This window comes from Colletotrichum fructicola (genome assembly GCF_000319635.2).
Source record: "Colletotrichum fructicola Nara gc5 chromosome Unknown KSG_Nara_v1_contig07, whole genome shotgun sequence".
Lineage (NCBI taxonomy): Eukaryota > Fungi > Ascomycota > Sordariomycetes > Glomerellales > Glomerellaceae > Colletotrichum > Colletotrichum fructicola.
The window spans coordinates 4,068,951-4,094,664 of NW_027094057.1; the positions used below are offsets into that span (position 1 = coordinate 4,068,951).

At 52.6% G+C, this 25,714-nt stretch overlaps 13 protein-coding genes across 13 annotated transcripts; 6 read left to right on the plus strand and 7 right to left on the minus strand.

The window, feature by feature from the left end:
• Positions 1-245: 245 nt before the first annotated feature.
• CGGC5_v012865 (uncharacterized protein) lies at positions 246-996 on the plus strand (the record flags this gene model as incomplete). Its single annotated transcript, XM_032036577.1, has 2 exons — positions 246-344; positions 394-996. The coding sequence occupies 2 exons, from the start codon at positions 246-248 to the stop codon at positions 994-996; spliced, it is 702 nt and encodes a 233-aa protein (XP_031884580.1).
• A 995-nt stretch (positions 997-1,991) lies between these two features.
• Positions 1,992-3,615, minus strand: aclL-1 (Cytochrome P450 monooxygenase aclL; the record flags this gene model as incomplete). Its single annotated transcript, XM_032036576.1, has 2 exons — positions 1,992-2,345; positions 2,410-3,615. The coding sequence occupies 2 exons, from the start codon at positions 3,613-3,615 to the stop codon at positions 1,992-1,994; spliced, it is 1,560 nt and encodes a 519-aa protein (XP_031884581.1).
• Positions 3,616-4,226: 611 nt separating this feature from the next.
• On the plus strand, positions 4,227-6,598 carry CGGC5_v012867 (Ophiobolin F synthase; the record flags this gene model as incomplete). Its single annotated transcript, XM_032036575.1, has 3 exons — positions 4,227-4,551; positions 4,627-4,658; positions 4,730-6,598. 3 exons carry the CDS (start codon positions 4,227-4,229, stop codon positions 6,596-6,598), a joined length of 2,226 nt encoding a protein of 741 aa, XP_031884574.1.
• Positions 6,599-8,088: 1,490 nt separating this feature from the next.
• On the plus strand, positions 8,089-9,069 carry CGGC5_v012868 (uncharacterized protein; the record flags this gene model as incomplete). The annotated part of the gene is made up of 4 exons (XM_032036574.1): positions 8,089-8,102; positions 8,207-8,244; positions 8,331-8,377; positions 8,437-9,069. 4 exons carry the CDS (start codon positions 8,089-8,091, stop codon positions 9,067-9,069), a joined length of 732 nt encoding a protein of 243 aa, XP_031884575.1.
• A 344-nt stretch (positions 9,070-9,413) lies between these two features.
• On the minus strand, positions 9,414-10,794 carry CGGC5_v012869 (uncharacterized protein; the record flags this gene model as incomplete). The annotated part of the gene is made up of 3 exons (XM_032036573.1): positions 9,414-9,877; positions 9,941-10,643; positions 10,696-10,794. 3 exons carry the CDS (start codon positions 10,792-10,794, stop codon positions 9,414-9,416), a joined length of 1,266 nt encoding a protein of 421 aa, XP_031884576.1.
• An 861-nt stretch (positions 10,795-11,655) lies between these two features.
• pheC (Cyclohexadienyl dehydratase) lies at positions 11,656-12,504 on the plus strand (the record flags this gene model as incomplete). The annotated part of the gene is made up of 1 exon (XM_032036572.1): positions 11,656-12,504. The coding sequence occupies one exon, from the start codon at positions 11,656-11,658 to the stop codon at positions 12,502-12,504; it is 849 nt and encodes a 282-aa protein (XP_031884577.1).
• Positions 12,505-12,711: 207 nt separating this feature from the next.
• CGGC5_v012871 (uncharacterized protein) lies at positions 12,712-13,010 on the minus strand (the record flags this gene model as incomplete). The annotated part of the gene is made up of 2 exons (XM_032036570.1): positions 12,712-12,846; positions 12,906-13,010. The coding sequence occupies 2 exons, from the start codon at positions 13,008-13,010 to the stop codon at positions 12,712-12,714; spliced, it is 240 nt and encodes a 79-aa protein (XP_031884477.1).
• Positions 13,011-13,952: 942 nt separating this feature from the next.
• On the minus strand, positions 13,953-14,949 carry CGGC5_v012872 (uncharacterized protein; the record flags this gene model as incomplete). Its single annotated transcript, XM_032036569.1, has 3 exons — positions 13,953-14,567; positions 14,628-14,686; positions 14,742-14,949. 3 exons carry the CDS (start codon positions 14,947-14,949, stop codon positions 13,953-13,955), a joined length of 882 nt encoding a protein of 293 aa, XP_031884476.1.
• A 2,209-nt stretch (positions 14,950-17,158) lies between these two features.
• CGGC5_v012873 (uncharacterized protein) lies at positions 17,159-18,106 on the minus strand (the record flags this gene model as incomplete). The annotated part of the gene is made up of 1 exon (XM_032036568.1): positions 17,159-18,106. One exon carries the CDS (start codon positions 18,104-18,106, stop codon positions 17,159-17,161), a length of 948 nt encoding a protein of 315 aa, XP_031884618.1.
• Positions 18,107-18,558: 452 nt separating this feature from the next.
• On the minus strand, positions 18,559-20,184 carry dap (D-aminopeptidase; the record flags this gene model as incomplete). Its single annotated transcript, XM_032036567.1, has 1 exon — positions 18,559-20,184. The coding sequence occupies one exon, from the start codon at positions 20,182-20,184 to the stop codon at positions 18,559-18,561; it is 1,626 nt and encodes a 541-aa protein (XP_031884617.1).
• A 533-nt stretch (positions 20,185-20,717) lies between these two features.
• Positions 20,718-21,386, plus strand: CGGC5_v012875 (uncharacterized protein; the record flags this gene model as incomplete). Its single annotated transcript, XM_066152765.1, has 1 exon — positions 20,718-21,386. The coding sequence occupies one exon, from the start codon at positions 20,718-20,720 to the stop codon at positions 21,384-21,386; it is 669 nt and encodes a 222-aa protein (XP_066007855.1).
• Positions 21,387-21,608: 222 nt separating this feature from the next.
• On the minus strand, positions 21,609-22,772 carry lact-2-0 (Beta-lactamase domain-containing protein 2; the record flags this gene model as incomplete). Its single annotated transcript, XM_032036564.1, has 1 exon — positions 21,609-22,772. One exon carries the CDS (start codon positions 22,770-22,772, stop codon positions 21,609-21,611), a length of 1,164 nt encoding a protein of 387 aa, XP_031884615.1.
• Positions 22,773-23,694: 922 nt separating this feature from the next.
• Positions 23,695-25,020, plus strand: CGGC5_v012877 (Trichothecene 3-O-acetyltransferase TRI101; the record flags this gene model as incomplete). The annotated part of the gene is made up of 1 exon (XM_032036563.1): positions 23,695-25,020. The coding sequence occupies one exon, from the start codon at positions 23,695-23,697 to the stop codon at positions 25,018-25,020; it is 1,326 nt and encodes a 441-aa protein (XP_031884614.1).
• Between the last annotated feature and the right edge of the window lie 694 nt (positions 25,021-25,714).

Sequence of the window (25,714 nt, forward strand, 5' to 3'; positions counted from 1 at the left end):
TGCGGGGTTGCCGGCAGCGACTGTATAGCTGAGACTTGTGCTTGATGCAGTGTAAGCAGCAGTGGCGTGTTGAGGTACGTTTAATCTTGAATGAGAGGCCAAATCAGGTCTCAGGTGTATGATAGTCCTAGATAAGGCGACGCAGCCTCTTGCGAACTCGTATGGCAACGAATGGCTCACTAAATGCGTATTACAAGAAACAAGTAGCCGCTAGAATACCATTCTTCTCGGTTTCATTGCGGAGCATGGCTTCTGAGTCCTTGATCAACCCTCGAGTTCCATCGCTGGATGGCAAGTTGATTCTCTTCGGGAACGTGAACATCGTTCCGGACCACTATGACGACGTATGGCCCTCATTTCTCCTCTATCTTAACCATGTACTGACGACTACAGTGGCAAGCAGCATACGATGATCTGGCGACTTACGTTTTCGCCAAAGAGCCCAACACTATCACGTATTACTTTGGGCTCCCCCTCGAGTACGCTGACAACCCATCGCGGACACCTTACCTCTTCGCCTTCGAGATATACTCCTCACGTGAGGACCTTTACGATGTGCACCTGAAGTCCGAAACGATGACAACATCATTCCTCCCAGCCGCGCTCCCTGTCATGGCGACGGGCCTAGACCTCGTGCACTACGACGTCGCGGGCGGCTTCCTCGACCGCAGCGGCCGAAGGGCGGAGTGTGGCATCATGGAAGATACTCAGATACGATGTACAGACTCTGCAGCTCGCGCAGAAGTCCTCGGGGCTTTGCAAATGTTGTGTCGAGCGGCGAAGGACGACGACGACGTGTTCACGTTCTTGGGGCTGCGCGGGCAGGATGACGAGATCAGCGCGAGAATCTTTGCGCGTTTTCGTGATCGAGATTCGATGGAACGATGGGCGAGGAATGAGGTCATGAAGAGCTTTTGGGAAGTCGTGAAGAACAACATAAAAGATATGGGTTCCCGTGCGTATGCTCCCAATGGGAAGGGCTGGCTTTGGAAGTAGGCATTGCAAAATTTGGGACACGTCTTTTCCACGGGGAGAGAAGCTTGTCATGGTCGTTCGGTCGACGACCCTCGGCGGGTACTGACCCGACTTTGAGCCGGCCTCGGCCCGGAGAGGGGGGGCTTGTTCAAGGACCGAGGTTGATCGACCATCATACTGCGTACACTGATGGGCTGGCGGTCGCATATCGGGCTGTCTCTTGCAACAAGTATTACATCATTTTTGGGCTCTTCACGGCTCGTCTATTGGGCAGAACTTCTGCCAACAGAGTCTATGCGTCCTCGCGGTACTCCAGTCTTTGTGGCCGCATCGTCATTAAGACCATCGGCACTGGCTAGTTCTCCTGCAACTAAGCGCTTCCGAAGTCCTCGCGTTATTGAGAACTTCCCCCCCAGATCTGCTCGACTGACCCACAATTAGAAGCCATACAAGGGGGCCTAGATTAAAAACATCAGTTCCGGTCAAATCACGATGTCAAGTTTTGCCGCAGCTCACTACCGTTCGCCGCCGGTCCCGCTTCAGAGCAACTACCCACATGTTTGGCTCAACGTTAGTTAGACTCCCGCCTCATTCCCGGTGAAGATCACCACCCGACGCCTAGATCAGATCATGGGGCCTATCTGATTAGATTGCATGCATGCAGTGCTACTTCGTAAGAGGCATCGGGAAGGTTGCTCGAGAGTGGGGCAGCACGTCGAGAGACAGTTTTGTTTGGTCTTAAGATGTGATAGGACGGTGGGGATATCACTACGTTCTTCCTTGGATTCTCTCCGTTGCCTATCTTCGTTTTCATTCATTTCCCTTCAAGCGTTCCCATTTCCGCCAGATGCCCTTGGCAAATTATGAAGAAGGACCACACCTTAAGCCCGAAACAGCAGTGCTCTACCAAGAATCACACCCAATACCTTCTCCAATTTCCGCCTTCAGCTGCCTGAAACACCATTTCTGTCCAACGAGTGACTTTCCAACTTGTCCGACCCCCCATATACCAACGATCAATGCGCCGCCTTCGTCAAATTCACCAGCAGCGGACCCCGCCGTGCAAGAACATACAGGCCCTGGTCATCCCAGTTCCGACACGACTCATCGAGCTCCATGTCAAACTCCCAGAGCAGCTTGGCGAGAAAGGTCTGGGTGGTCAGATGGGCTAGATTTCTCGCAATGCATTTCCTGGGACCGTAGCCAAACGGGTTGAATGCATCGCGATCGTCGTTCTCAAACTCAGCTGGTCTGTCATCAAGCCAGCGCTCGGGCCGATAAGAGTCGGCGTCGTAGAAGTTGGAGGCTGATCGTGAGGTTGCGAACTGGTTGACGCCAACAATTGTGCCTCCTCGGACGAACTCGCCGCACTGGGGGTTTGAGTTAGACACACAGATGAAAAGAGAGAGAGAGATGAGGACACAAGAAACCTACAATTTGGGCGCCAGCTGGAGGAACCTGGCGAGTGAGAGTTCCGGGGATGGTTGGACGTCTGCGCAGCGTCTCTCGGAAACAAGCAAGCAGGTAGGGCAGGTTCTGAACATCCTGAGCCGTGATTTCATCCGATGACTTGAAGGCCGCCCGGATCTCTTTTACGGCTTCGGCGTATGCGTAGGGCGTTGTCAACAAGTGGTAGATGGTGCTGATGATGGAAGACGGCATAGCTTCTGGGGTTCCGAGGATCAAGTGCACACAGTTGATCCAGACCTTGTCGTCTTGCAAGCCTTCGCTCTTTGCCCTGCTCATCAGGTAGGAAGCAAAGTCGCCAGAGTTGTCTCCGCCAGCATGCTTCTCATCGGCCATTCTTTTGAGGACCATGTCGTGGACCTCCTTGACCGGCAACACGCAGTCGTAGCCCGTGAATCCAGGCATGCCCTCGATGGCGTTGACCAGGATCTTGGGGCTTCGGCGGAACTGCAGGTAATAGCATTGCACCCAGTCAAAAAGCCTCTTGAAGAGCGCCAACGAGGGGTGAACGGTGCCCTGCGACATGATGGCGTTGAGGTCGCGTCCCACCGTGAGTTGTCCGCCGAGATCGAAGAGCGCATTCTCGGTCCACGCCCCGATGTCGACTATAGCCGAACTGCCATCGCCTGAGATCGGGGGCGACCGAATATGGGCGTTCAGGCCCTCGATCATCCTGTCAATGCATCCCGTGATAATGTGGCCCCGCTCAACCAAGGCCTGATGGGAGAAGGCATAGGCAAGCGTCCGCTTCTGCGGCCGGTGCTCGTCGCCGTCCGAATCAATCAGCGCCTTGTGTTCGGCAAAGACAGCTGAATATAAGATGGGGTCTTTGTTGAAGAGCGTGGTCTCGCCGTTGGCCTGTTTGTTACGTCCATAGATGTCTCTAAAGGCTTCGGCGCAGTTGTATGTCAACTCATCGGGCGCAATTCGCACCACGGGCCCGTATTTGGCGTGCAGGCGCTTCAGGTCGTATGGGATCTGGCCCTGGGTGTAGCGGATGACATAGGGAAACCTCGAGGTTCGCCAAAGGAGAGGTCCCGGGTAAGAGCGAAGCGGGTGGAAGAAGAGGTTGTATGTCGCCTTCAATATCACGGCCAAAATAATAAGTGCCGCTGTCCAGACTGACAAGAGCAGCGACGCCAGCCGCTCACTCAGAAGCCCGAGGACTGTCATGGTGGGTTATGTTGTCGATGTTTGGACAAACTTCAAAATGCCCTTCGACCTGGTTGAAACCTCAGATAATGGCAGAGTAGAAGACATTGTTTAATAAACCATAGCCTACAATTGGTGACATTTGCCCCCTTCTGCTCCAAAAGCACTCACCGAACCAGCGCTGTTCACGAGTCACGCGTTCGCGAGTCACGGCGGTATTGCCGGTGGAAACGGTCAATCTCGGGCGTTCCGAAGCATTGCCGTCGTGTTAATTTTCGCTTTGGCGAACCCTTCAAGACGGTATGACTCGAGCTTCAATCAGGCTTCCTTATCTCTGAAGCATGAACTCCAGGGGTCTGTCGATCGAAACCGATATGTCTGCAAGAGACTTAGAAACCACGATGTCTCCTCCTTCGCAATCAGGAGAGGTTATCAGTGTCTTGTTGACCTCGTCTCACGCCTCTCTGCAGACCTCTGTGTCTTTTCAGTATTGAGTGTACTACTCTCCTGTTCACCTGTTGGGTTATATCCGGTACCTTGCTGTATCATATTGTACCTCAGCCTCCTCCTCCACCCGTCAACTTTGACATTTTTCGTGGTATGCGCCTCGCGACATCTTGTCTCTCCCCGCCATGGCCTCAACAATCATGAACTACCAAGACTGCGGTCCGATGCGGTACAAGTCCTCGGTTCCGGTACCTGCATCTTTGTATGAAAACACTGCCTACCCCTCCAAATTCCGCCCGAGAATCAGCAAACACGTGGACGTGGCCGACAAGGCGTGCTGGGAGGCGTGCGACGACTTTGAAAACGCGACTGGGTTGAAGTTGAAGGCCGACAGCGTTGGATGCATCAACCCCATCGGCGGCAATGTCAACGCATTGTGGTTTCCAGAGGCCATACCGGAGAGACTTCATATCATTTCCTACCTTTCTGAACTTCTCTTTCGTCATGACGGTCAGTATTTATGATTCTGAGGGGTCCAAACCTTTCTCGACATGCTTCAGAGGTCCGCTAACTCGATGCATGCAGACCTTACCGACGATGCTGTAACACCAGAGCAGGTACGTCGAGATTCAAATCTCGCTGAATGCCTTCCTTGTGGCCCAAAAACTAACATGTCTGTTTATTACAGTTCGATGAGGTCCACGGACCATTGGCGCGATTCCTTGGTTCTGAGTCAAAGCAGAGCGATCATACCACCAAGCACAACGCAATGAACACAATGCAGGCTCGCGTCGCCATCGAGGCGCTCGAGCAGAACGAACAGTTGGGAAAGCTCGTCATCGAGAAGTGGAAGGGAATTGTGAGTGTTCGCGGGCAGGACGCCTTCATGGAGCACAAGACATTGGACTCGTACATGCACGTGCGGCACTACGACGCCGGAGCCTACTCGGTTTGGTCGCAAATCCTCTTTTGCTGCGACATTAGCCTCACCGACGAGGAGCTCACAGGTCTGGAGCCCCTCACCTGGCTGGCCTTCACGCAGATGATTCTGTGGCACGATTACTGTTCGTGGGATAAAGAAGCAGCCACATACCTTGAGCGCGAAGAAGGCGGATCCAACATGAGCGCCGTGCAGGTCTACATGGCCATGTACGATCTCGACCAACATGCCGCCAAGGACTTTCTGCTGTCTGAGATCACGAGAATCGAGGACGAGTACTGCGAGAGGAAGGCGAGCTACATGGTTGAGTACTCGCCAGCACCTCACATCACACACTACATCGGTCTGATAGAAATGTGCATGGCCGGGAACACGCTGTGGCACCTTTCCTCGCGCCGATACGACCCGGCAGCTCCCCTTCCCAGACGAGAAGACATTGGCAAGGTGAACCAAGGTCCGCTTGATGTTTCCGAGGTCAGCAGGCCTGTAGATGGCTCTGAGTCGGACGGCATTATTCTCACTCCGGTCTCGAGCTGTCTGGGCACACGAAGACTCAGGCCATTCTGGAATAACCAGCGGACCGAGTATACCACCATGACTCCCGCCGATACCAGTTCCGACCAGAAGAAGGCCAAGGCATCACACGAGACAAGGGCCGATCTACTGACCGTCTCGCCCTGCGCTTGGCCTGCCGAGTCGGACGAGAAGGACATTCTGGCGGCCTACCTTTACACGGCCGCAAGGCCTGCAAGCGGCGCCCGTGACAAGCTGATGGACGCGCTTGACAATTGGTACCGCGTTCCTCCTGACGCCCTGGCTACAATCCGCACCATTATTCGAATCATGCACAACGCCAGTCTAATGCTCGACGACGTCCAAGACAATTCGCCCGTGAGGAGGGGCAGTCCGAGTGCGCATGTCGTCTTCGGCACGGCTCAGACCACAAATTCGGCGAGCTATCTCATGATCAAGTGCGTGGAGCTGGCTCGGCCGCTGGGCGACGAGGCCTTGTCGTGCCTCTTGTCCGAACTTGGCCAGCTGCACCTCGGCCAAAGCCACGACCTAGCATGGACTTTCCATTGCAAGGCGCCCTCGATACCCGAGTACTACAGCCATCTAGAGCAAAAGACTGGCGGGCTCTTTCGCATGGCCTCCCGTATGATGCGCGCCTCAGCGACCCAGAATAAGCATCTTGACGCCTGCAAACTGATGAGCCTTCTCGGCAGGCTCTACCAGCTGCGCGACGACTACCAGGATATCACGTCGGAATGCCTCTCGACATACGACGATCTGGATGAGGGGAGTTTCACACTGCCGCTGATCCACGCCCTTCACCGCGAGGAAGAACAGGGTGAGGTCCAGCTGCACAGCATTCTTCAAAGCGCACGGGCATCGCGTTCTGCCTCGGCATCGAATAATGATGGAAAGTTGTCGGTTGAGACTAAACTGCTGATTCGCGAGATGCTGGAGGAGGCAGGCAGCTTGGAGCATACAAGGGTAGTAATTCGAGACTTGTATGACGAGACGAGAGCCGTGTTGACCGCGATGGAGAACGAAACTGGGTCGGGTGGCAAGAATTGGATGTTACGATTGATTACTTTCCAGTTGAAAGTATAACACAGAAACAGAAGTTAGCACTTTAGTTAGCGGGTCTTTAAATTCAGCGTCGTTGTCTTCAAATACGTGTGCAATCCCGATGTTCGACATGTACACGTGACCAAACCCGTTGACGAGCAGAATGGTTCATGCCGAATTCGGTGAAGAGTGTGGAAGAAGCAAATCAGATGAATAAGAGAGATGAATGAATACCACACACATGGTGGACGAATAGATCATAGCGACGGCCTGTTTGTGTTTTGTTGCCAAGAAACAGGGATGCAAACCTACACCCCCTACGCGTACATGTAGGGGGCGAGATATCAGTCTCTTATCATTGAACAATGTGAGAGGCAACAAACAGATTGGCTCTTCCGTACCGCATCGGGTTAAATGCTCCAAAACTGCACAAGCAGCCTGGCGAGAAAGAGACTGCTCAAGGCCATGAACCTGGGCATTTTTAGAACTGGCGCGCACGTGTAAGATTGCTTAAGTTTCTTGACGCCACAAAATTCAATATGCATGTGGAACGTCACTCCGAAAGATCGTAGCCAATGTTTATTGTCTTACCGAAGACAAAGGCGCTCGCAGCAATACAGATAACCCTAATCATATCCCATAGTCCTTGAGTTTCGAGTGTATTTGGCATGTTAGATTATCAGATGACACTCCATGTGGCCACTTCGGACTCGGAGGCCAGTTGGGGTCAGATGGGCCACACACACACCGAATCCTCCTCGTAAAACAAGGCTGGGGAGTGTCGAAGTACATATTAGGTTGTCCAGACCCGCAGTGTCAGACGTCAATCTATGTCACATTCGAGTAGCCTCACCACCCCCTAACAAAACAAAAGGATGTGGAATTCAGCCTGGATCCTCGATCATCCCAACCTCAACCAAGAAGAGTATGATAGTGGCGGCTGCCTAGGACGCCACGGCCCCCACGCATACCTAGCGCCCGCTGCCTGCGCTAAATGCTGACCGCTTGCTGCATTTCCATTTCCCTGGTCCGAGCCGAGACGCTAGGTTATCAAATCAGCGTGGTTCTGGCGTTGTACTGGTCGACATTACGGCTTGCACAAACTGGACGTGCTCTCTTTTGAGCGGCACAGAAGAAGCAATATTGTCGCATTCTGGCACGCGACAGCAGATAGGACGTGTGAGAATGCGGCCAATCAATACCAAACTGGCGTCGTATGCTGTTCACCGCAGGGCTGACATGCGAGGTTGGGCAAGTTGGCGGCCGCCCCGCCATTCCTTGTGTCCTGTACTACTTCCATCGCCTTTTCTATGCGACCGGTCGCTCTTTTCCATCGCAATAGGACCTTCCAACTTCACTCTTTCCTCTTCAATCCTCTATAGCGCATGAAGCTGCCGTAGAGTGCGCAATTACAATGTCGCGGGGTATACGTCTAGGAGGTCTTCGTCCTTCAACAACGTGGGCATTTCTCGTTGTTTTTGCTCTCGTTCTTCTCTCCGGAAATGTATCATGCGCAGACGATTGTGATTACGATGGTGGCTGGTCAGTACGGTTCAACGACACGCAGTGTCCGGCTTTTGCACAAAAGAATTGCAGTTCGACATTGGACGGTTCGCAACGTCGGTGCTGTCCCAACCGTTACGTGTGCAGTGGCGTGGAAGCTTTTGAGGGACAATTCTGCTGCAAAGGTTTGTAGGACTCCAAACGGCACCGAGCTTCCCTCATGCCTTCAATAATCCTGTATTTCGTTTGGCTGATTGTTTCAACAAAATAGCTGGAGACGAGGATAGCTGCACTCAGCAAGCGTACGCTCACCCAAAGGTATAATTTCTCCCTGGCACATGCGTACGCGAGACTCGAGCTTAACATGTGTAAATCAGTGCCCAGATCCAGGAATGGGCCTTTGGGGTACCAACAAGTCAGACAGTGCACGCGGTCTTTGGTGCTGCGGCTCCGAAGATATGGGCGTGTACAGAGATAGCGGAGATGCGGAAGGATTGGTATTTCTGTGCACAAAAACTACGGTGACTGCGCTCGCTACGGGACTTTACAAAGGCAACTCCATGTCTCAGTGCTCTACTACTAGCACTCTAACCAGTACGCCTACCAGCACGCCAGCGATTACGCCTATCAGCACTTCAGCTAGTACACCTACAAGCACCAACGTGTCTGGTGACAAGGGCTCGTCTGTAGAGGTGCCTACAGGAGCTATAGCGGGTGGAGTTCTTGGTGGCATCGCCGGAATTGCAATTGTGGTTATCGGAGTACACTTCTTCTTCTTTAAGAAGAAAAGGAAGGACCGGCCAGAACAGCCTTCGACACAGGTTTCTGCCCAAGAAGGACACCAGTGGCATCATCGGTTCCGCGTTGACTCTCAAAGGAGGCGAGCCAGTGAGCTGGAAACAGTGGAGCCGCGGCTTGAGATGAATGGCGTGAAGCCGACCTACGAGCTTGACGCAACTGAGGAGCAAGTAAGAGAGAGGGATGTTTCTCCATTGAGTCCACCGAGGTGACGCTACGAATGGAGGGGTCTTTGTGTTCCACTCAACTGTGGAATCTGTGGAATAGTTACCGGAGGTTTGGGCCTTCTCCTTTCGAACACGATACAGTCTCGCTAAGCTGGGGACCACGCAACAAGGGCAGTTTCATTAACAATCAGGCTATGTTGCTGAGGCTATTTCAAGGCTAAAAGTGGGAAGCGCCGCAGGCATGACGTGTAAATATGCTTTTCTACATAGGCGATAGAGTGTGACGATTGCTACGTGCCCCCCGTGAGCCCGGAGAAGAGGAATGCTGACATGACTAGCTACTAACAATGAAGTTCCCATTTCCCGAAGTCAACGTATTGGTGCCAACTTTAATACCCCCAAAGATCCAGGTTCTTCTCCAGGTTGTTTCTAGCCTCCAACTTGATCATCTCGATTCGCTCAGGGGTAGCGTTGGCCCTCCATCGTTCGAGGAAGAACATGGGAGGGCTGATGTTTTGAATGAACCAATACACAGCAGAAAGATCATCGATGCCTTGGATGTCAGACGGTCCCTCCATGCCAGCTTTGGTAAATTCTTCGTCTCTCATGGTGGCGGTCATCCAGTCAATGGATTCTGATTTTCGCTGCACATCCTCTTGGGTGAAACCGTTTAGAAGACAGTCTCGAAGGTGTTCTTCTTCCGGATCGCCGGTGAAAGGGGGAATCATAAGTCCGTGGATACTATGGAATGAGTAGAAGTATTCATCTGCCTGTGAGCCGATGTGGCCAAAGTCATAGTCCAGCAAAGCAGTCAGCTTGTTTGTGGCCTCGTCGAATAAGATATTGTTTCCGTCTTAAATAGCAAATCAGCAAAATGATCGAGTCATTCCATCTGGACGTGGAAGAAGTCACGTACCAAAATCACCATGCACCAAGGTAGGTCGTGCTTCCAGTCTGCTAACAAGAGATTTCAGACCCTTGGCGCCAAACTGATCCAATCGGGTTCTCAGATCTGAGTCTCCCCAACCCCGGACAATGTCACACTTATCAGCAAACCCAATCTGAGTCTTGAAGTATTCTTGGTAGAGATCAGACAGTGTCGTGCAGGGTCCGCCACCTGCAATAGGTGTGGGACCACCAATCAAGCTTCCATCAGGGCCAAAGTTGAGGCCACCGAAGGTTCTGACAGACTCAGGCAGCTTATGTTTCTGAATATGTTTGAAGACTTGGGCAATATGCCGCAACAGATCTCTCTTTTTCTCGCTGTCAAGCGTGTGGAACTTATCGCCCAGAGGAACACCTTGTTTGAATTCGATGAGAGTCCATCTAACCCCTTCGGAAAAGGGGCGCCAGCCATAGACTTCGGGTACGAGGGAAGGATCATGGTGCTTCAAAGCCTCTCTTGCAAGAGACATTACCGCGACTTCGTTCTGCACGCGGATCTCCTCGTTCAACATCGACGCTGGATCGGAGAAGCGCATGATGATCTTTGTGGCACAGGGCGGCAGGGGAGAGGCACCGAAGCGCTTACTGAATGGCGTCGGAGCTTGTTGCGCTTCGTTTAGACTGATTCTGTAGACTCTGGCATTATTATGGCGGAGAGGCACAACTTCAGTGACCTTTTCTCGTCAGCATTGCCCTGCGTAGGTGCGTGATCAGACGTGTACTCACTTCACGGTTGTACTGCAAGCACAGAATCTCTTTTATGTAGGACTCATAGTTACCAGGCCCCGGGGAAAAGCTAACAACTACGTGCGTTTGGTCCGACATTTCAAGTGAGCGTGGTGGTCAAGATATTGACTGTTTAGCCGAGAATTTGATTCTCATGATTCTGTTGACTTCTTTGCGGACTTGTGTTCTTAAGTAAGTGTTGATGGTGAGTTTCGGTAGGAAGTGTAGCCGACCAGTGTGTTTGTGATTAGGCAACAGCGCGCCCAGAACTGACAGAGTGTGGCAGTCAGGATGTCGCCATGGCCAAAATCAGCAGGTCCGCGCGAGGTGGGACGACCAGTATCAAAGACCAGGGCTTATGCCCCTTGGCTGCAGAAACAACAATCGTCCCAGCAAGACAAAAGAGCCGACACAAGCCAGATCTTTACCTGATCACGATAAGCAACGACAAAAATATGCACCCGTGGACTGATAATGACTCACTTAGTCTAAGACCGATGATGTTCATCTCGAAATGGAACAGACCCGACAATCTGGAAACCCTTGCTGAATAGTGGGCCCTTGATTGACAAGATGCATGTGAGTCTCAAAGCAAGGAGTGTGACGAATGCAACAACACGTGCAGCATCTCAGTGACGTTCCCGTTGCCCCGGATAATCGTTCATCGCAAGCTCACTGAACGGCAAACTTTCATGATTCAGTCAAGACCGGGACTCGTACGCCAGTCCAGCTAGCGACCTTGGCGCCAATTGACTTATCCAATTGACCAATGGAAGAATCCCCGATATCGAGAGCAGACTCCAATTCCATGATAAGGGTCCACTGCCGGGAAATGAGGTTGCGGGGCCCCGGGATCGGCCTGGAGACAGAACAATAAAAAGAGACGAGCCCGCGATGGAATCTCTCTCTTCGGCGGATGGTTCATAATTTCTCATCTGGTCAAGCATCACGAAAGTCATCATGAAGACACCCGTCGTGCTCGCAACAGCCCTCGGCATCTGCGCCGGTGCGCAACAGCTCACTGAGCCACTTGCCTACGGCAACATCACGTCTCTGCTCGACACCATCCTCGCCCGTGGATACATCAATGTCGGAACGACAGGAGATTACAAGCCCTTCACGTATCTTGTCACAAACCAGACCACTCTGCCAAATACCACCGCAATCAACACAACGTACATCGGCGCCGACATCGACGCAGCGCAGTCTCTCTCCAACGCTCTCGGCCTCCCCAGTCCGCCGCGCCTGATCAAGACTGTATGGGCCAACATCACATCCGACCTGGCCGCAGGAAAATTCGACATCGCAATGGGCGGCGTCAGCCTCACCCTCGCGCGAGCCAAGACTGCCTTCTTCTCAACAGCGATCCAACGCGTCGGCAAGACGGCTTGCATCCGCTGCGCCGACGCAGACAAGTACACCGACCTCGCGACTCTGGACCAGGCCGGTGTCAAGGTCGCCGTCAACCCTGGCGGCACCAATGAGGCCTTTGACCGCGCGAACCTGAAGAACGCCGAGATTGTGCTGGTGGAGGACAACAACGCGGTCTACCAGGCGGTGCTGGGCGGCACTGCGGACGCGATGATCTCGGATCTTATTGAGGTCGAGTTGCAGGTGAAGCTCCACGAGGGCCAGCTCTGCATCGCCAACCCGGATGCGCCGTTCAACTTTGAGGAGCTTGGATATGCCATCCCGAGGGACATTGTGTGGAAACACTTTGTGGACGCGTGGGTTCACGTTCAACTCGGCAGCGGAGCGTGGAACTCGACTCTGGAGACGTGGCTGAACTACAAGTGGCCAAGCGTATGATAATTATATTCACCCGAGATACCAATAATCCCAAACTCAAGGACTTCCAAGCACAAACCTAGACCATTTGAAAAAGAAGCGTTTCCCATGAAATTCCCGCGCGGCATGAACGGACTCGTCCTTGGCCAATTTGGTTTTTGTGACGGAACGCCTTTTGCGACATATCTAAAAAGAGCAACTGCATGAACACGATATGGCCATGGTCTGTCAAGCTTTCTTGTCCAGTTTATCTTTGCCAGGAAGGTGCTCCGCAATTTTTGATGCCTCCAATCCGACCTTCTTCTTGGCCTGCTCCATGGTAGAGGCCATAGAAGGCATCGCGGCCGCGTCACCGCTGTGTCTCTGGACAAGCACATTCAGCATGCTGTCGCCACAGGGAAGACATACAGGATCAAACTCACCCTCTCCTCCTCTACCTCAGCGTCGTGGATGAAGTCGTGCCCAGCCTCCACAGCGTCATCCGACAGTCCATGCTGCTTCAGACCGTGATCCTTTCTGTTCGACATTGTGAAATTTTCAACAACGGTATTCTTGGTTATAGCTGATGGTAGTAGTGTGAACCTCAGAAGTCTTACTGAATGACAGACGTGTGCACTGTGGCAAGGCTAGGCAGAGGGCGAACCTCAACTGATATATTCTCATTGAGTTTTCATAATTTGAGGGGCATGTGACAGTCCAACGTCATCCGAATGCCCGACTGAGGGGTTCACGGTCGCCGGCGAAAGTCTCAGGGACACCATCACCAAGTGCACGGTGAGTAGCCCCGCATCGATGATGGCCCCCGAGCCGTGGTGGCAAGGATGACCAGACAACAACGGTAGCATCTCATCGATCAAGAAGGCGGGGTCGGAACCATCGCGACTTGTTCCAGGCCTGGCTGATTGCTTTAGACCACGAGTCTGCGTTCAGTTGCGGATTGGATGAGAGAAGGGATTTGCGTGGACGCGGCTTGTATCTGGCGGGGTATGAGGAGAAGCTTCAGTTGGATAAGATCCGTTAGGCGCATGCTTGCGTTTGATTGATTCACCTCCCGATAGTGAGACTTAGTACGTGTTGATGATGGTTTGTACTTATCACTAATAATGCTAAGATGTGTTATTGGACGACATGATCAACTCTTTGATCGCGGTGGCTTTTTATTGTGAGATACGTTGTGAGCCCATGCCTCATGTCAGTGAGAGAACGGCCTGAGATAAAATCGACGTTATGCCTAGGTCGAATAGCCCCGTTTAGTACAAATAGGATTGTAATCCCTAGAAGTGCGGACAAAAGTCGAATCGACTAAGTTCTCCTTCATACTGAGACATACAAGGTCTTCTCTCGTTTAAATGAGAGGTCAATTCACTCATGGGCAACTCTAGTGTTGAGAAAGACACTAACTGCTAGCGGCTCACGACTTCACCATCTTCATCGCACAACCGTTGGACCAACTTCATGTCAAGTTTAACTCAATTATATATTACGTTTATAGTTAACAATACTTGAGCTATTAAAACAAGCATCCAATTATCCTGGAAAATGCCATTGGCGCCGCTGGAGCTTGTGACGTTCTTGGCCGACGCTGCATCGGCGGATCTGTCAGGGTCGTCTCCGACCGGCTGAGTGATCCAATCCTTGGGGATTTGCGTAATGAAATCGTACCAATAGTCTCCCATGGTGCGATATCCCTCATCTGAGGGATGAATGCAGTCTGAACGTAGGATGCCGTCGCCTAGCGCCGCAAAATCAACAGCAAGAACGTGCTTGCTAGCATTCTGTCGCTGCTCGACAATATCCGGGATGAGTCCCTGGAAAACTTCGGTCTGGGGCCGCTGGTCTGCAACGCAGGTGTTGATGATCTGCGCGACAAGAACGGTGGCATCCGGGCAGGCCTCGAGCATCTGGTCAATGAGGGCTCCGAGCCGTGCGGCGGCGGCGGCAGGGTCGTTGCCTTCGGTGGAGATGTCGGGGTTCGGGTTCATGTCATTGGTGCCGGCGTGGAGCAGGATGACGTTTGGGCGCTGCGTCAGGGATGGAGGGACGTTATCCGCAATGTACTGGATCGTTTTTCCAGACCAAGCAGCCTTGATTATGGTAAGCAAATATGAAATATCGGTGAAGCGGGAGATGCATTGCTGACTTACAAAGTACGGATCAGTCATGTTGCCAGAGGATTCAGTTCCGGCAAAGACGACGTCATTGGCTGGGAAAGGTTAGACACGGCTCTCATGTGAGTGAGTGAAGAGAATTGAACTCACCAGACAGATTTTCTTGCAATTTCAACCTGTAGCCATTCCCATCGGTGCTGAGATACCCCACGGTGACAGAGTCGCCGACGGGCAGGATGCGCAGCTCGACGCCGTCCTTGATGACCTGCCCCGCGGCGGCCCCCGTGTAATTGAGAGAGTCAGCGGCGAGGGCCAGCGAGGCAGCGAAGGCGACGGCACTGGCGATGGAGAACCTCATAATGACAGCCGGGAGCAGGACGAAAGACAGACACACAATAACACAAGAGAGACATCATGGCAACAGGCGCCTCAAGAGGGGTGGGTGGCAGCTTCATATAGCGTCGGAGCTGTTGCGCTCGCCATTTCGAACGGACGGGTGCGGATACGCCCACGAAGGCCGAACGCCAACGGAGTGACAAGGTCATGACAGCCCAGTCTAGCCCAGGGCATGCCTCGGGCTCATACTCAGCCCAGTCGCTCTCCCCACTCGCAACCAACATGAACGGGCAATTTCCAAAGGGTCAATGCCAGGCAGACATCAGCTTCCTCGTGGGAAATGCTGACATGCTGAGGGCAAACGCCAATGGGAGACGACGGATCCAGCTGGAACGGAGTCGATTGGTCGCATTGAACGAACGAAAAGTACGCGAGGGACAGAGAAAAAATGACCCATCGTCTTGGCCCCACCGACGTGCCAAGGGGTTCAAGGACAAGGCCTGTCATGAATGGAACTGCTCCTCGCTCCCACACCACCACGATGAAGCAAATGCTGCGTCGGCCAACGTGATCAGGACGATCAAAAGCCGTTGGACGGGCTTATTCTCCTAGTCTCTCCCTTACCGCGTCGTCCACCGTAGCTAGCAATGATACCTGCAGAACAACCCTAAGCAGGTAACGGTGCCAATGGCTGCGACGGGCCGCGTAGCGGGCTGCCGGCAGTTTGCCAAGGTGGCTGGACCGAGGCGCCCAGGAGGCACAGGAAGCGCAGTTTAATCCCGCGACTGCCTTCTCGTCTCTTCGTCACGAGGCTGCGGACGAGAGTCGGTGTAGCCGGGCGTAAAGGAGAACATGGGGGATGATGGAGCTTTCTCGCAACTTGCCGCTCCAGTGATATCGGCCATCGGGAATAGTTGATGGCAAAACTCAACATTAAGCGCAATGCTAAGAGCAGAATGTCCAGCGTGCGTGAGTTCACTCGGCCCGCTCCCTGAGTGCCCCTGCGCCCACGCGAACACCATTTCTGTGCGCCGCCCGAAGCCGCTGCCGCTGCCACAATATGGCGCATGAACACCCCGACATGAGATGGAAATGCAGCAGAGCAGCCCTCTACCGGACAGTCCCTTGTTCATTCCTGCTCCCTTAATGAGAACTGTTGCGTCTGTCTTTTTTTACATTTCGTCAGCCAGGCAGCAGGCACAAACCATGCACCCACAAGAGCATTTGCCGAGAAAAGGGGGCTCAGCTGTCAGCACTGCATGTTTATTCTAGCGTTCCAGCGCATGAAAGCTTGGGTCTCGTTTGTTCAGGGTTGACCAGATGAACTGCAGTTCGGAAAGGAAGAGCTTTTCCTGATGACATCCTCAGTCTGTCCCATGACTTTCTCTCTTCCAACTCTGCAGACTGCAAGAAACCATTTTCGGGCCTTGACATCATGAGATCTGCCGCTAAGGGCGATCAACCCTCCACCGCAACGTAGAGACATACTGACGTCGCCTAAGAAGCCGTCCTTCAGTGATCGCTGCGATCAAGCTCATGTCCTCCGCAGCAAAAAACCGACCAGGGCCCCGCCAGCGCATCGGTACCGGTCCACCATCGGCACCCTCTATCCGGCCCTCCCGGTCATCTGACGTCAAACACGCGGGTGACGGTTTAATGATGATTTCTTGGCCATGAGTTGCGATGGCATCTCGTGAGGGCCTATTTTCAACATCAACATGCATCTTTGAGACCACCAGACCGCTCGATTAGAAGTCCGCGTACCCAATTCTCATACGTGCTTCGCACCTGGTATTGCCGATCGCAAGCGTCGTCATCGTCGTCGTCGCCATGAAACAAAAGCCCCTACTTCTCGAATCAAACACAATGGGGAGAACCGTCGCATGCAACGCCGATGTCACCTCAACCACCTCCTCGATCTCAGGATGCCCCCAATTTAGAGGGGACCAGACCTAGTAAATGTCAAAGCTACATACATGGTTGATATTTTGCAACCGCGATAGTTCAGACGCCCGTTTAATCTTTTGAGTTCTCTAGCACTGCAACGCGCGTTAAGCGTCCGGTCCTTATCTCCCCGAAGCTACTCCGCAGACATGTAAAATTTCTTCTTGTTCAGATGGAATTGAGATGAACTTATTGAATCGATAAAAGAATGCAAAAAGACAAACCTTTCCATGGCCTACTTGCCCGCGAGGTTTATGTCCAGCACCGAAATAAGTTGTCAACATGAATTACTGACGGCGACGCTTATTTCTCCCAAAATTACACTTCTCACAACCATTCATGCAAGGGTCTCGAACTACAATGCAATCGTAGATAACCTCGCCATTCTCGGCGACACCAAATGGTTTGGGCTGTACATCTGAAGAAGATCCCTCGCCGTTGTCAGTCTGTGCTTGGTTAGCATCATCATCAACTACATCATTAGCAGGCGACGGAGAATCCGCGCGCGGGATGTCATATTCAAAATCCATGCCATCCTCTAGATCAACTGCCGGCTCTGGAGGGGCAGGTTGAGAAGCTTGGGGAGGGCGAGGTGCTTGGGTAGGGAAAATAATACCAGTTTGACTTAAGCTCAAGAGAGCGAGAGCAGCTTCCTGCCGAGCCTGCTCTTCGGCTCGTGCGCGCTCTCGAGCGAGTTCATTCTGTTGCATAGCCGCAATAACAGCGGCGGCACGATACTCACAGAGGTTTCCGGGCTGACACTCGCCCTTGGAGCAACAAGTCCACTCACCTCGGATCCAACGATTGCGGACCCCAGTGACGTTCATGGTGATATGAAGCGGCATCGCACCTGTCTGGCCAATTGGTTGCATGTAGGCTGGCTGGATGTTAACCACGCCGCCGTGACCGATACCTAAGCAGGCGGCGCAGTGGATGTGGGTTGGGAAGTTGGATCGTGTCATAATATCTCGCGATGCGGTCCATGAGAGGATGTTGTTGGTCTTGGCGTCGGGGGCTGCGCGATAATCGGGGCATTGATCGGGACGCTGGCTCAAGACCAGGCGGCCTAGGCAGTTGGCGTCTGGGCGGTAGCCCATCTGGCTGGCCTTTTGACAGAGGACGTAGAAAGCATCCGGTGTAGGAATAAGGCGGAGAAGGGGTAGGCGGATGCCGTGCTCCTCTGAGCGGCAGACAGAGGAGCAGCAGACGAGGAGCTCTTCTAGCTGTTGGCACATGATTGTTGTTGATGTCAGGTATTGTCTGGTTCTAGGGATACGTTAGTCTGATGATCTCCGTGTTGCTCGAATGGGTAAATCTGTAGTCTGTCAGCTGGTTGGTAATGGCCAGAAGGTTCCTGTCAGAAGGCGATGCATCCAGGTTCATCCAGGTTTTATAATAGTCGTTTGGGTATGCAAGCAACTGAAAAGATAAAGCATGCATCTTTCCATCATAATACTTGGGAAAGAACAGAGAATCAGTTGCGAGACAACGAGACTTTGGGTTAGACGAGCAAAGCGCACAAAGAAGCATAGATCTCAAAGTCTTTGTTTATGGACGTTGATTTAACATTGATCATGGAATCATAGAGTTTTGCAAAGGGTCGCAATGACTTCACACAAAGAGACCACTCGTCAGGGTGTTGTGCATGCACATTGTCTAGACCTATAGAGAAGAAAATCAAGAGCTGTTATCTCCGCGGAATATCTACAGGCTTGGTAAACACCAGCTTTCTAGCGAGCCAGCAACCGAAGGTAGCACCTGATACAGAACCGTCATCTACACGATGGAACACGACAGTCCAATCGCCGGGGGCCGGTGCGTCCATCCCGCGCGGACACGACATCAACCAGACGTCCTGTCCGATGTATTTCATAAGATGAGCTGGACTGTGTCCCAGATAGCCGTTGAATGAACCAAAAAGCATCCCGCCTTCGTTTCGGCAATGGAACATCGAATCGATCTCAGCGCAGTAAAAGTCGCCCTCAAACGCAGAGTAATCAACCGTCCCTCCTTGCAAGATGCGGGACGCCTTCAGGGCCCGATTCTCCTTGACACGATGAATCTTGAGTTGGTTTCCATCAATCCTGGCCACCATCCCAGGCGACTCGGCGTGCTTCGGATCCTTGAGGTTGATCGCCTCCGCGGACCCGGCGTAGGAAATGTTGACCTTGCCCTTCGCGCCTTGGGACACGGTGATGGCGAGCTGCGTCTGCTCGTCGAGGAACGTGCCGAACCAGCTCGAGTCTGCATCAACCGGGGCAGGATCTGATTTCTTCAAATCAAGCAGGCCTCGGATGATTTCCTCGGCTGGCGCTGCTGAGCCGCCCTCGTGGTTGAGCAAGACGATAACGGAGATCCGTTCTTCAGGAGCATGAACTCGGTAGAGACGGAAACCGCGCAATGCGCCGCTGTGGCCGACTACTTTGACGTTTTCGATCTTGCCGTGGCCCAGCCCTTGAGCATAACCTGCAGGCGTCCCGTCTTTGTACAACGGCTGCTTCAAAGCCGCTTCGTACCAACTACCCTGCTCGGTTGAGATGCGGTCCAAGTATTGCTCGTACGCAATCATATCGTTAAGCGAGGCAACAACGCCGGCATCGCCAGCCCACTCGATGTTGTTGTCAGCAGGGAAGAACCCGCGCTGCTCATCTCCTTCGTATCCGATACACGGAGGTGGCAGCTGTGCAGTATCGGCCGCGAGCTGTGCGGTCTTCATCTCTGCCGGGCCAAAGATGCGTTGTTCAAGCAACGAGGCGATCGAATCTCCAGTCACTTGTTCCACGATTCGGCCCAAGATGTGGAAATTTGTGTTGGCATATGAGTACTCCATACCGGGCTCGAAGTGGAAGGACTGGAGTCGCTCAATCATGAGCTTGCTGTGGTCCGCTATCGAGAAGCGGTCCTCCGGCTGGGCTCCCCATAGCACGCTTAGAGCCCAGTAATCCCGGATGCCCGACTGGTTGTTGGCCAAATGGTCAATCGTCAGGGCTCCGTCACGGGTCAAGTTTGGATGCAGAAGTGCTGTCATCTTGTCCGAGAACTTCGCTTTGACGTCACCCTTGTCGGCCAAGCTGGCGGGTGGATTGTGCTCCAAATCGTACATGAGAGCGCATAGCATCTGTTTTGAGATTGAGCAGATTGGCAGTAGAGTTTCGGCGGTCATGGGGATCTTGCGGACGAGGTCGGCGTAGCCCCAGACCCGTTGCCCGATGAGCTTGCCGTCTTTGAGCACGGCGATTGCGCCGCCCGGCCCCCGCACGCGGGACGGGATGCCGTCAAGCAGTTGTTTTGTGACTTCTTCGGACACTGGCATTCTTGCTGTATGATAAATACTATGATTAAGCTGTTTCGGAGACTGGGAGTTGACGTGCAGTCAATAGAGTTGAGGCCGCGGTGGGTTGTGTTTGATAAGATTGTCAGAGCGACCCATCAAATCAACGTGTGCTGGCAGTGGTTGTGTTCAATCATGTGACCTTATGCATGACACCGGAATTCCTTGAGACTTCGGCGTATTCACCACACTATGAGGTTATTGATGATTTGATGGACAGAGCTGCGAGACCAAAATTGGGCCAAGATAGTGGCTATCTAGTACTGATTCAAATCCTAATTCCTCCAGCGGCTCGCCTCACTCTAAATTGTTTCCTTAAGGGCCAAGATACAAGATACGTACACCTTAGCGGTGCATTCCTATATCCGACTTTCAACATCCACCAACCAACATACCCGAAGAAAAAAAGGGGGAAAACGCATCATCAGCCGACTCCTTTTGCCATTATTATCTGTCTTCTTTTTTTTTATTTTTTTATTTAAAAACAAAGAAAAGTTGTGCTGGTATCTCCGACTATGGATGACCCTCCCCTCTTCCCAGACCTGCTCACTTCCCTGCTCGAAGTTCCGGATGACCAGATCGACGACCCAAACGAGAATCTAGGCCATGACTACAAGGAATGGGGATTCAACATTTACCGCACCGCCTACGGCGGCCCCGACTCGGACAGGGCCTGGGAGTCACTCGTGGAAGATGTCCGTACCCACGTACGCCTCCAGATCCAAGGCCGATACGCCAATGAGAACGAGGAAGAAGTCGAGGCAGCAAAGAAGCTGATGTCGCTGTTCCGTCTCAGCGTCCACTCTGACGCCGAAACGCTCCAGGGAGCCGACTTGGATCAACTCCGTCAAGTCCACGCCGAGAATGTCCGCACGGGCAAGGCACTTTCGAACGCGTGCTGGGCTCTAAGACAGATGTTCTTCGTCGCCGACGGCGAGGTGCTGACCGACATCGCCACCGGGGACTTTTGGATCAAGTGCGTCCAGGCAGACTATGTGGCCTCGCGACACGTCGGTCGAGACCGCAGCCGTGTGCCCCAGCAGTACTTTGGCTGGTTCAAGATGAGATCGAACCGCTTCCTTGAGCTGTGGTTGGAGTTGCAGTTTCACCGTCTGGAAAGCATCGCGCCTCCTACCATTGGCGGGACGCATCTGGAGATGTGGCATGGGGACGACCGCCTCTGAGCTTCACGTTTTTCTTCTTTCTACTTTCAGAGCCTCCGGCGACACATACGCAGAGAAATATGCGTACACATAATGGAAGAAGCTTTCCATGTGGAAATGGCTCATTTCAAGAGACGTTGAATTATTTTGATCAACTTTTCAGTGCGTTTGGTAGAGAAGCAAGTAGAAGTCTTACTAAGAAATATGAGGGCTTGATCAATTTCAAACATTGGCTTTCATCACTTATGCCTGATCCAGTGCCTTGTAGATGATCTTCGCATATTCCTTGAACGCGTCATTACCTAGTCCCGTCATTGACATCTTGTTCATGACATATGTAATGGTCAGTTTCCTGTCCAGGTCCATGACAGCGAAAGAGCCGCCCATTCCTCCCCAGAAGCAGACACGTCCGTTCGGCAGCCACTCGGTTACGGCTGTGTTGCCGTCACCAGTAATTCCGTACCCAACACCGAAACGAAGAGGCATGTTGGTGACTAAATCAACTCCATTCGACTGCTCGTCGAATATTTTGTCAATCGTCTCTTCCGAAAAAAACTTCTTCCCGTCGACGCTCCCACCAAGACTGATGGCTGAAAGAATCCGCGCAAGAGCTCGGGCATTGGTGTGTCCACTCGCTGACAGAACATGGCCTTGACGCCATGATGCGCCATTGGCAAAGTTTGACGGGAAAGGCATTGGATTCATTGTTCTAAAGGTTATTGAGCCAGGTTGAGGGCCAACACCGGGAGGAAGCTTGGGAAGAGGAGCCGGGATGACGTCCGATGTTCGTGGCAGGTCGCGCTCCGCAACACCGAATTGGAAGTCCGCCCCAAGAGGCGCCACAATCTCCTCCATCACAAATTCCTGGAGTGCCTTCCCGGTTGCACGACGTACAATTTCGCCGAGAAGATGGCCGAAAGTCCAGGTATGATAGCCGGAAGCCGAGCCCGGTGTCCACCAAGGCGCTTGTGCGGCAAGTTTGGCGTTGGCCTCGTCCAAGTTGGAGATCTCCTCAAATGAAAGGGGACGGCCGGCGTCCCAGCCTGAGACTCCAGATGTGTGCGAGAGGATATGGCGGATCTCAATGTTCTCTTTCCCATTAGCGGCGAACTCTGGCCAGAATTTGCAGACTTTGTCGTAGATTGAGAAGACTTTGCGGTCGATGAGGACGAGAATGGCGAGACTCAGGACGTTCTTCGTCGTGGAGAAGATGTTGACGATGGTGTCCCTGCTCCAGGGTTGGTTGTTCTCTTTGTCGGCGTAACCACCCCAAATATCCACAACATCTTGGCCGTCGAGGTTGACGGCGATCGCGGCGCCGACTTCTTCGCCAGAGTCAACGAGATGCTTCAGATGAGTGCGAAGTTCTTCGAATCTGGCATCGCAAGTGCCCTGTATTTCAGCCATTTGATGATTGTTGTGTCGTTGACAGTGTCTGTTATGTCAATATTTTGGTTTTGTATGCCAGAATAAACTGTTCTAGAAGAGATGGCTTGCATTCGCAGTGTGTGCCGATGTGTGCTGTTTGTAGATGCACAATATGCAGAGGCTTGAGATCTAAATACTAGAACTTGTAGACTCAACCCGGAAAGACTCTCAACTCGCCGGCCGTAATCTCAAAAAGACATCGGCGGTTTTGACACCGATGCACCGCCGCCCGGAAGCGCCCACATCGGCGCCGGGGCTCCAACGCACCGTGGAACTTGGGGCTAAGACGACTGGGCAGGCTCAGAGTAGCGGATAACGTCTTACGGGCACAGCAGCCTTCCGTTGAATTTTCGCAGGGCGAGTCTTGTGTCTCACAGAAGGATTCGAACCCCGGAGCGGTTCATGGATTAATGCGGCACAGCTGTTCAGCTCACGGAGCTGTTCCTGAGCATATCACCTTCAATCCGACCCGAGTCGACGAAGACATCTCTTCTTGGCCTTTGCAAATTGACATGTTCATTTTCCAATCATGCACATGCGCTTTTGCCCCATATCAACCGGTGTATGTCAGATTGGAGTGAGCAATTATGAGTCATCATGAACAAGCTGACAGGTGAGTCAATCATAAGCTTGGATGGCTGGGCTGCAGCTACCTTTTACAGCGTTAGGCCCATTTTCCAGGGTCGACCCTGCTTGATGTGGTAGCGCCTTCTGGTTGACATCTCAACTGGACTCAATACAAAACGACTTCACTTCTTTCAACCTCCAACCGCCTGTCTACTTCCGACGCGCATCGCCTCTGGGAAAGCCAGCATCGTCCGGGATTTTGGCAGATTCATTTGAATTGGCAGAAGCCGTCCTAATTACAACCACAATCATCACCCAAACCAAGTCCCCAATTATGGACGAGCCGGTCGAGGGCCAGCAGTCAGGGCTCAACATCTACACCCAAATCGCAATCTGCTTTGCAGTCGACGACGACTCTCTGTACCCGAAAATCACCGGAACTCTTGAAGATGGACTCAAGAGACTAGCCGAGAACTTCCCATGGATCGCAGGCCAAGTCGTCAACGAAGGCGCCAGTGAAGGCAACACTGGTGTCTTCAAGATTCGACCGTTGAAGGAAACACCACCCCTGGTCATCAAAGACCTTCGGAGCGACCCTTCAGCACCAACCATGCAGGGTCTCAAGGAAGCCAACTTTCCCTTCAGAATGCTCGATGAGAGCGTCGTTGCGCCCCGGCCGACCCTACCCATCGACCCCGCACTAGCCTCAGAGCCAGAACCTGTCTTCATCACGCAAGCCACATTCATCCGTGGTGGCGTTATTCTCACGTTTCTGGGTCAGCATCAGACATTAGATGGTATCGGTCAGACTCAGATCATTCACTTGGTATCGAAGGCATGCCGCAATGAGCCATTCACCGCCGAGGAGATCACCACTGGCAACATGCCGAAGCACAACATCATTCCCTTGTTTGACCACGACATCCCCGATTCTGAAGTTGCAGCCTTCCGTAAAACGGAACCCGTCGGGGGAGCTCCCGCGGACCCGCCAAAGTGTGGATGGGCCTACTTCAACTTCCCAGCCAGCTCGCTCTCATCTCTCAAGAGCCTCGCTATGAAGACGATAAAGTCAGGATTCGTCAGCACTGACGATGCAGTCACCGCCTTCATTTGGCAATCGGTATCACGAATTCGCGCTCCTCGTCTCAATAACGAGGATGAAGTCAAGTTTGCGCGGGCCATCGACATTCGCAAGTTCCTCAATGTGCCGCAGACCTTTCCTGGGCTCTGCCAAAGCATGACCTACAATTCTGTCAATCTCAAGAAGCTCATAGAAGCACCCTTAGGCGAGGTTGCATCCGCCTTCCGATCTTCCGCCGACCCACAGATGGTGGTCAACAAATTTCGTGCCTTCGCAACGGTGCTGGACCGATCCGCGGACAAGAGTGTCTTCTCCTTTACGGGATCATCTGAACCTTACAAGGATATCTTCTTCAGCTCGTGGGTCAAGATGGACTTGTACAAGAACGATTTCGGCCTCGGCCTCGGCAAACCCGAGTGTGTGAAGAGGCCGCAGTTCACGCCCGTGGAGAGCCTCATGTACTTGATGCCGAAGACGCCCGATGGCGATGTTGCGCTGGCTATTTGTGTACGAGACGAGGACATGGAGAAGTTGAGGGCCGACGAAACGTTCACTAATTACGCAACGTATATCCCTTAGCTGGCGCTTAGAATACGATTAAGAGAGACTTCAATGAGGAGGTAAAAGGGGTTCAAGCTAAATACAAATTAGAGTCATGATCAACGAAAAGATACTCCTGGACTTCAAAAAGCGGCGTTACCAAGTAATAAATGATCATACACAACTCGTGTACGTGTGTTTGTGATGACATGTTGTCATAATGCCCGGCTGGGCAAAGGGTACGTTTATTGATTGCAGGTAGGCTGCTAAAGACTGCAATCATGGCGAAGTCTCGTTGAAGAGATGATTCGCCGACAAAGAATGCAACTGTCGTATTAACGTAAATTGATCTGGCCCGTATTCCCAATATTGACAGGTGACGTAACTGGTCGGAAAGGCATAAGCAAGAGGCTAACTATCTAGTTGCCGGCCATGCCCAGTTAGCTCAAATATGAGACTGTATTGCTCTGCATGTAAGCAATGTGGTATACGGGAATTGTGGATTCCCGTTAGTATAATAGGCTCTTCTTCCGCTTATGGCGCTCTCGTATAACGCGCCGTTCATAACTGGGCTCAGCAGTATCGAGCCCTGGAGCTCACTGAAATTCAATGAGCCGAGTCTGACACCTCTCCTGCGAGCTTTATCGTTCTGCAGGAACGATATCGTAACGATTGGCCAGTCCTCTCCGCCCGTGCTTATGGCTTGCTGGGCTTGCTGGCAGAAGCTTTCCAC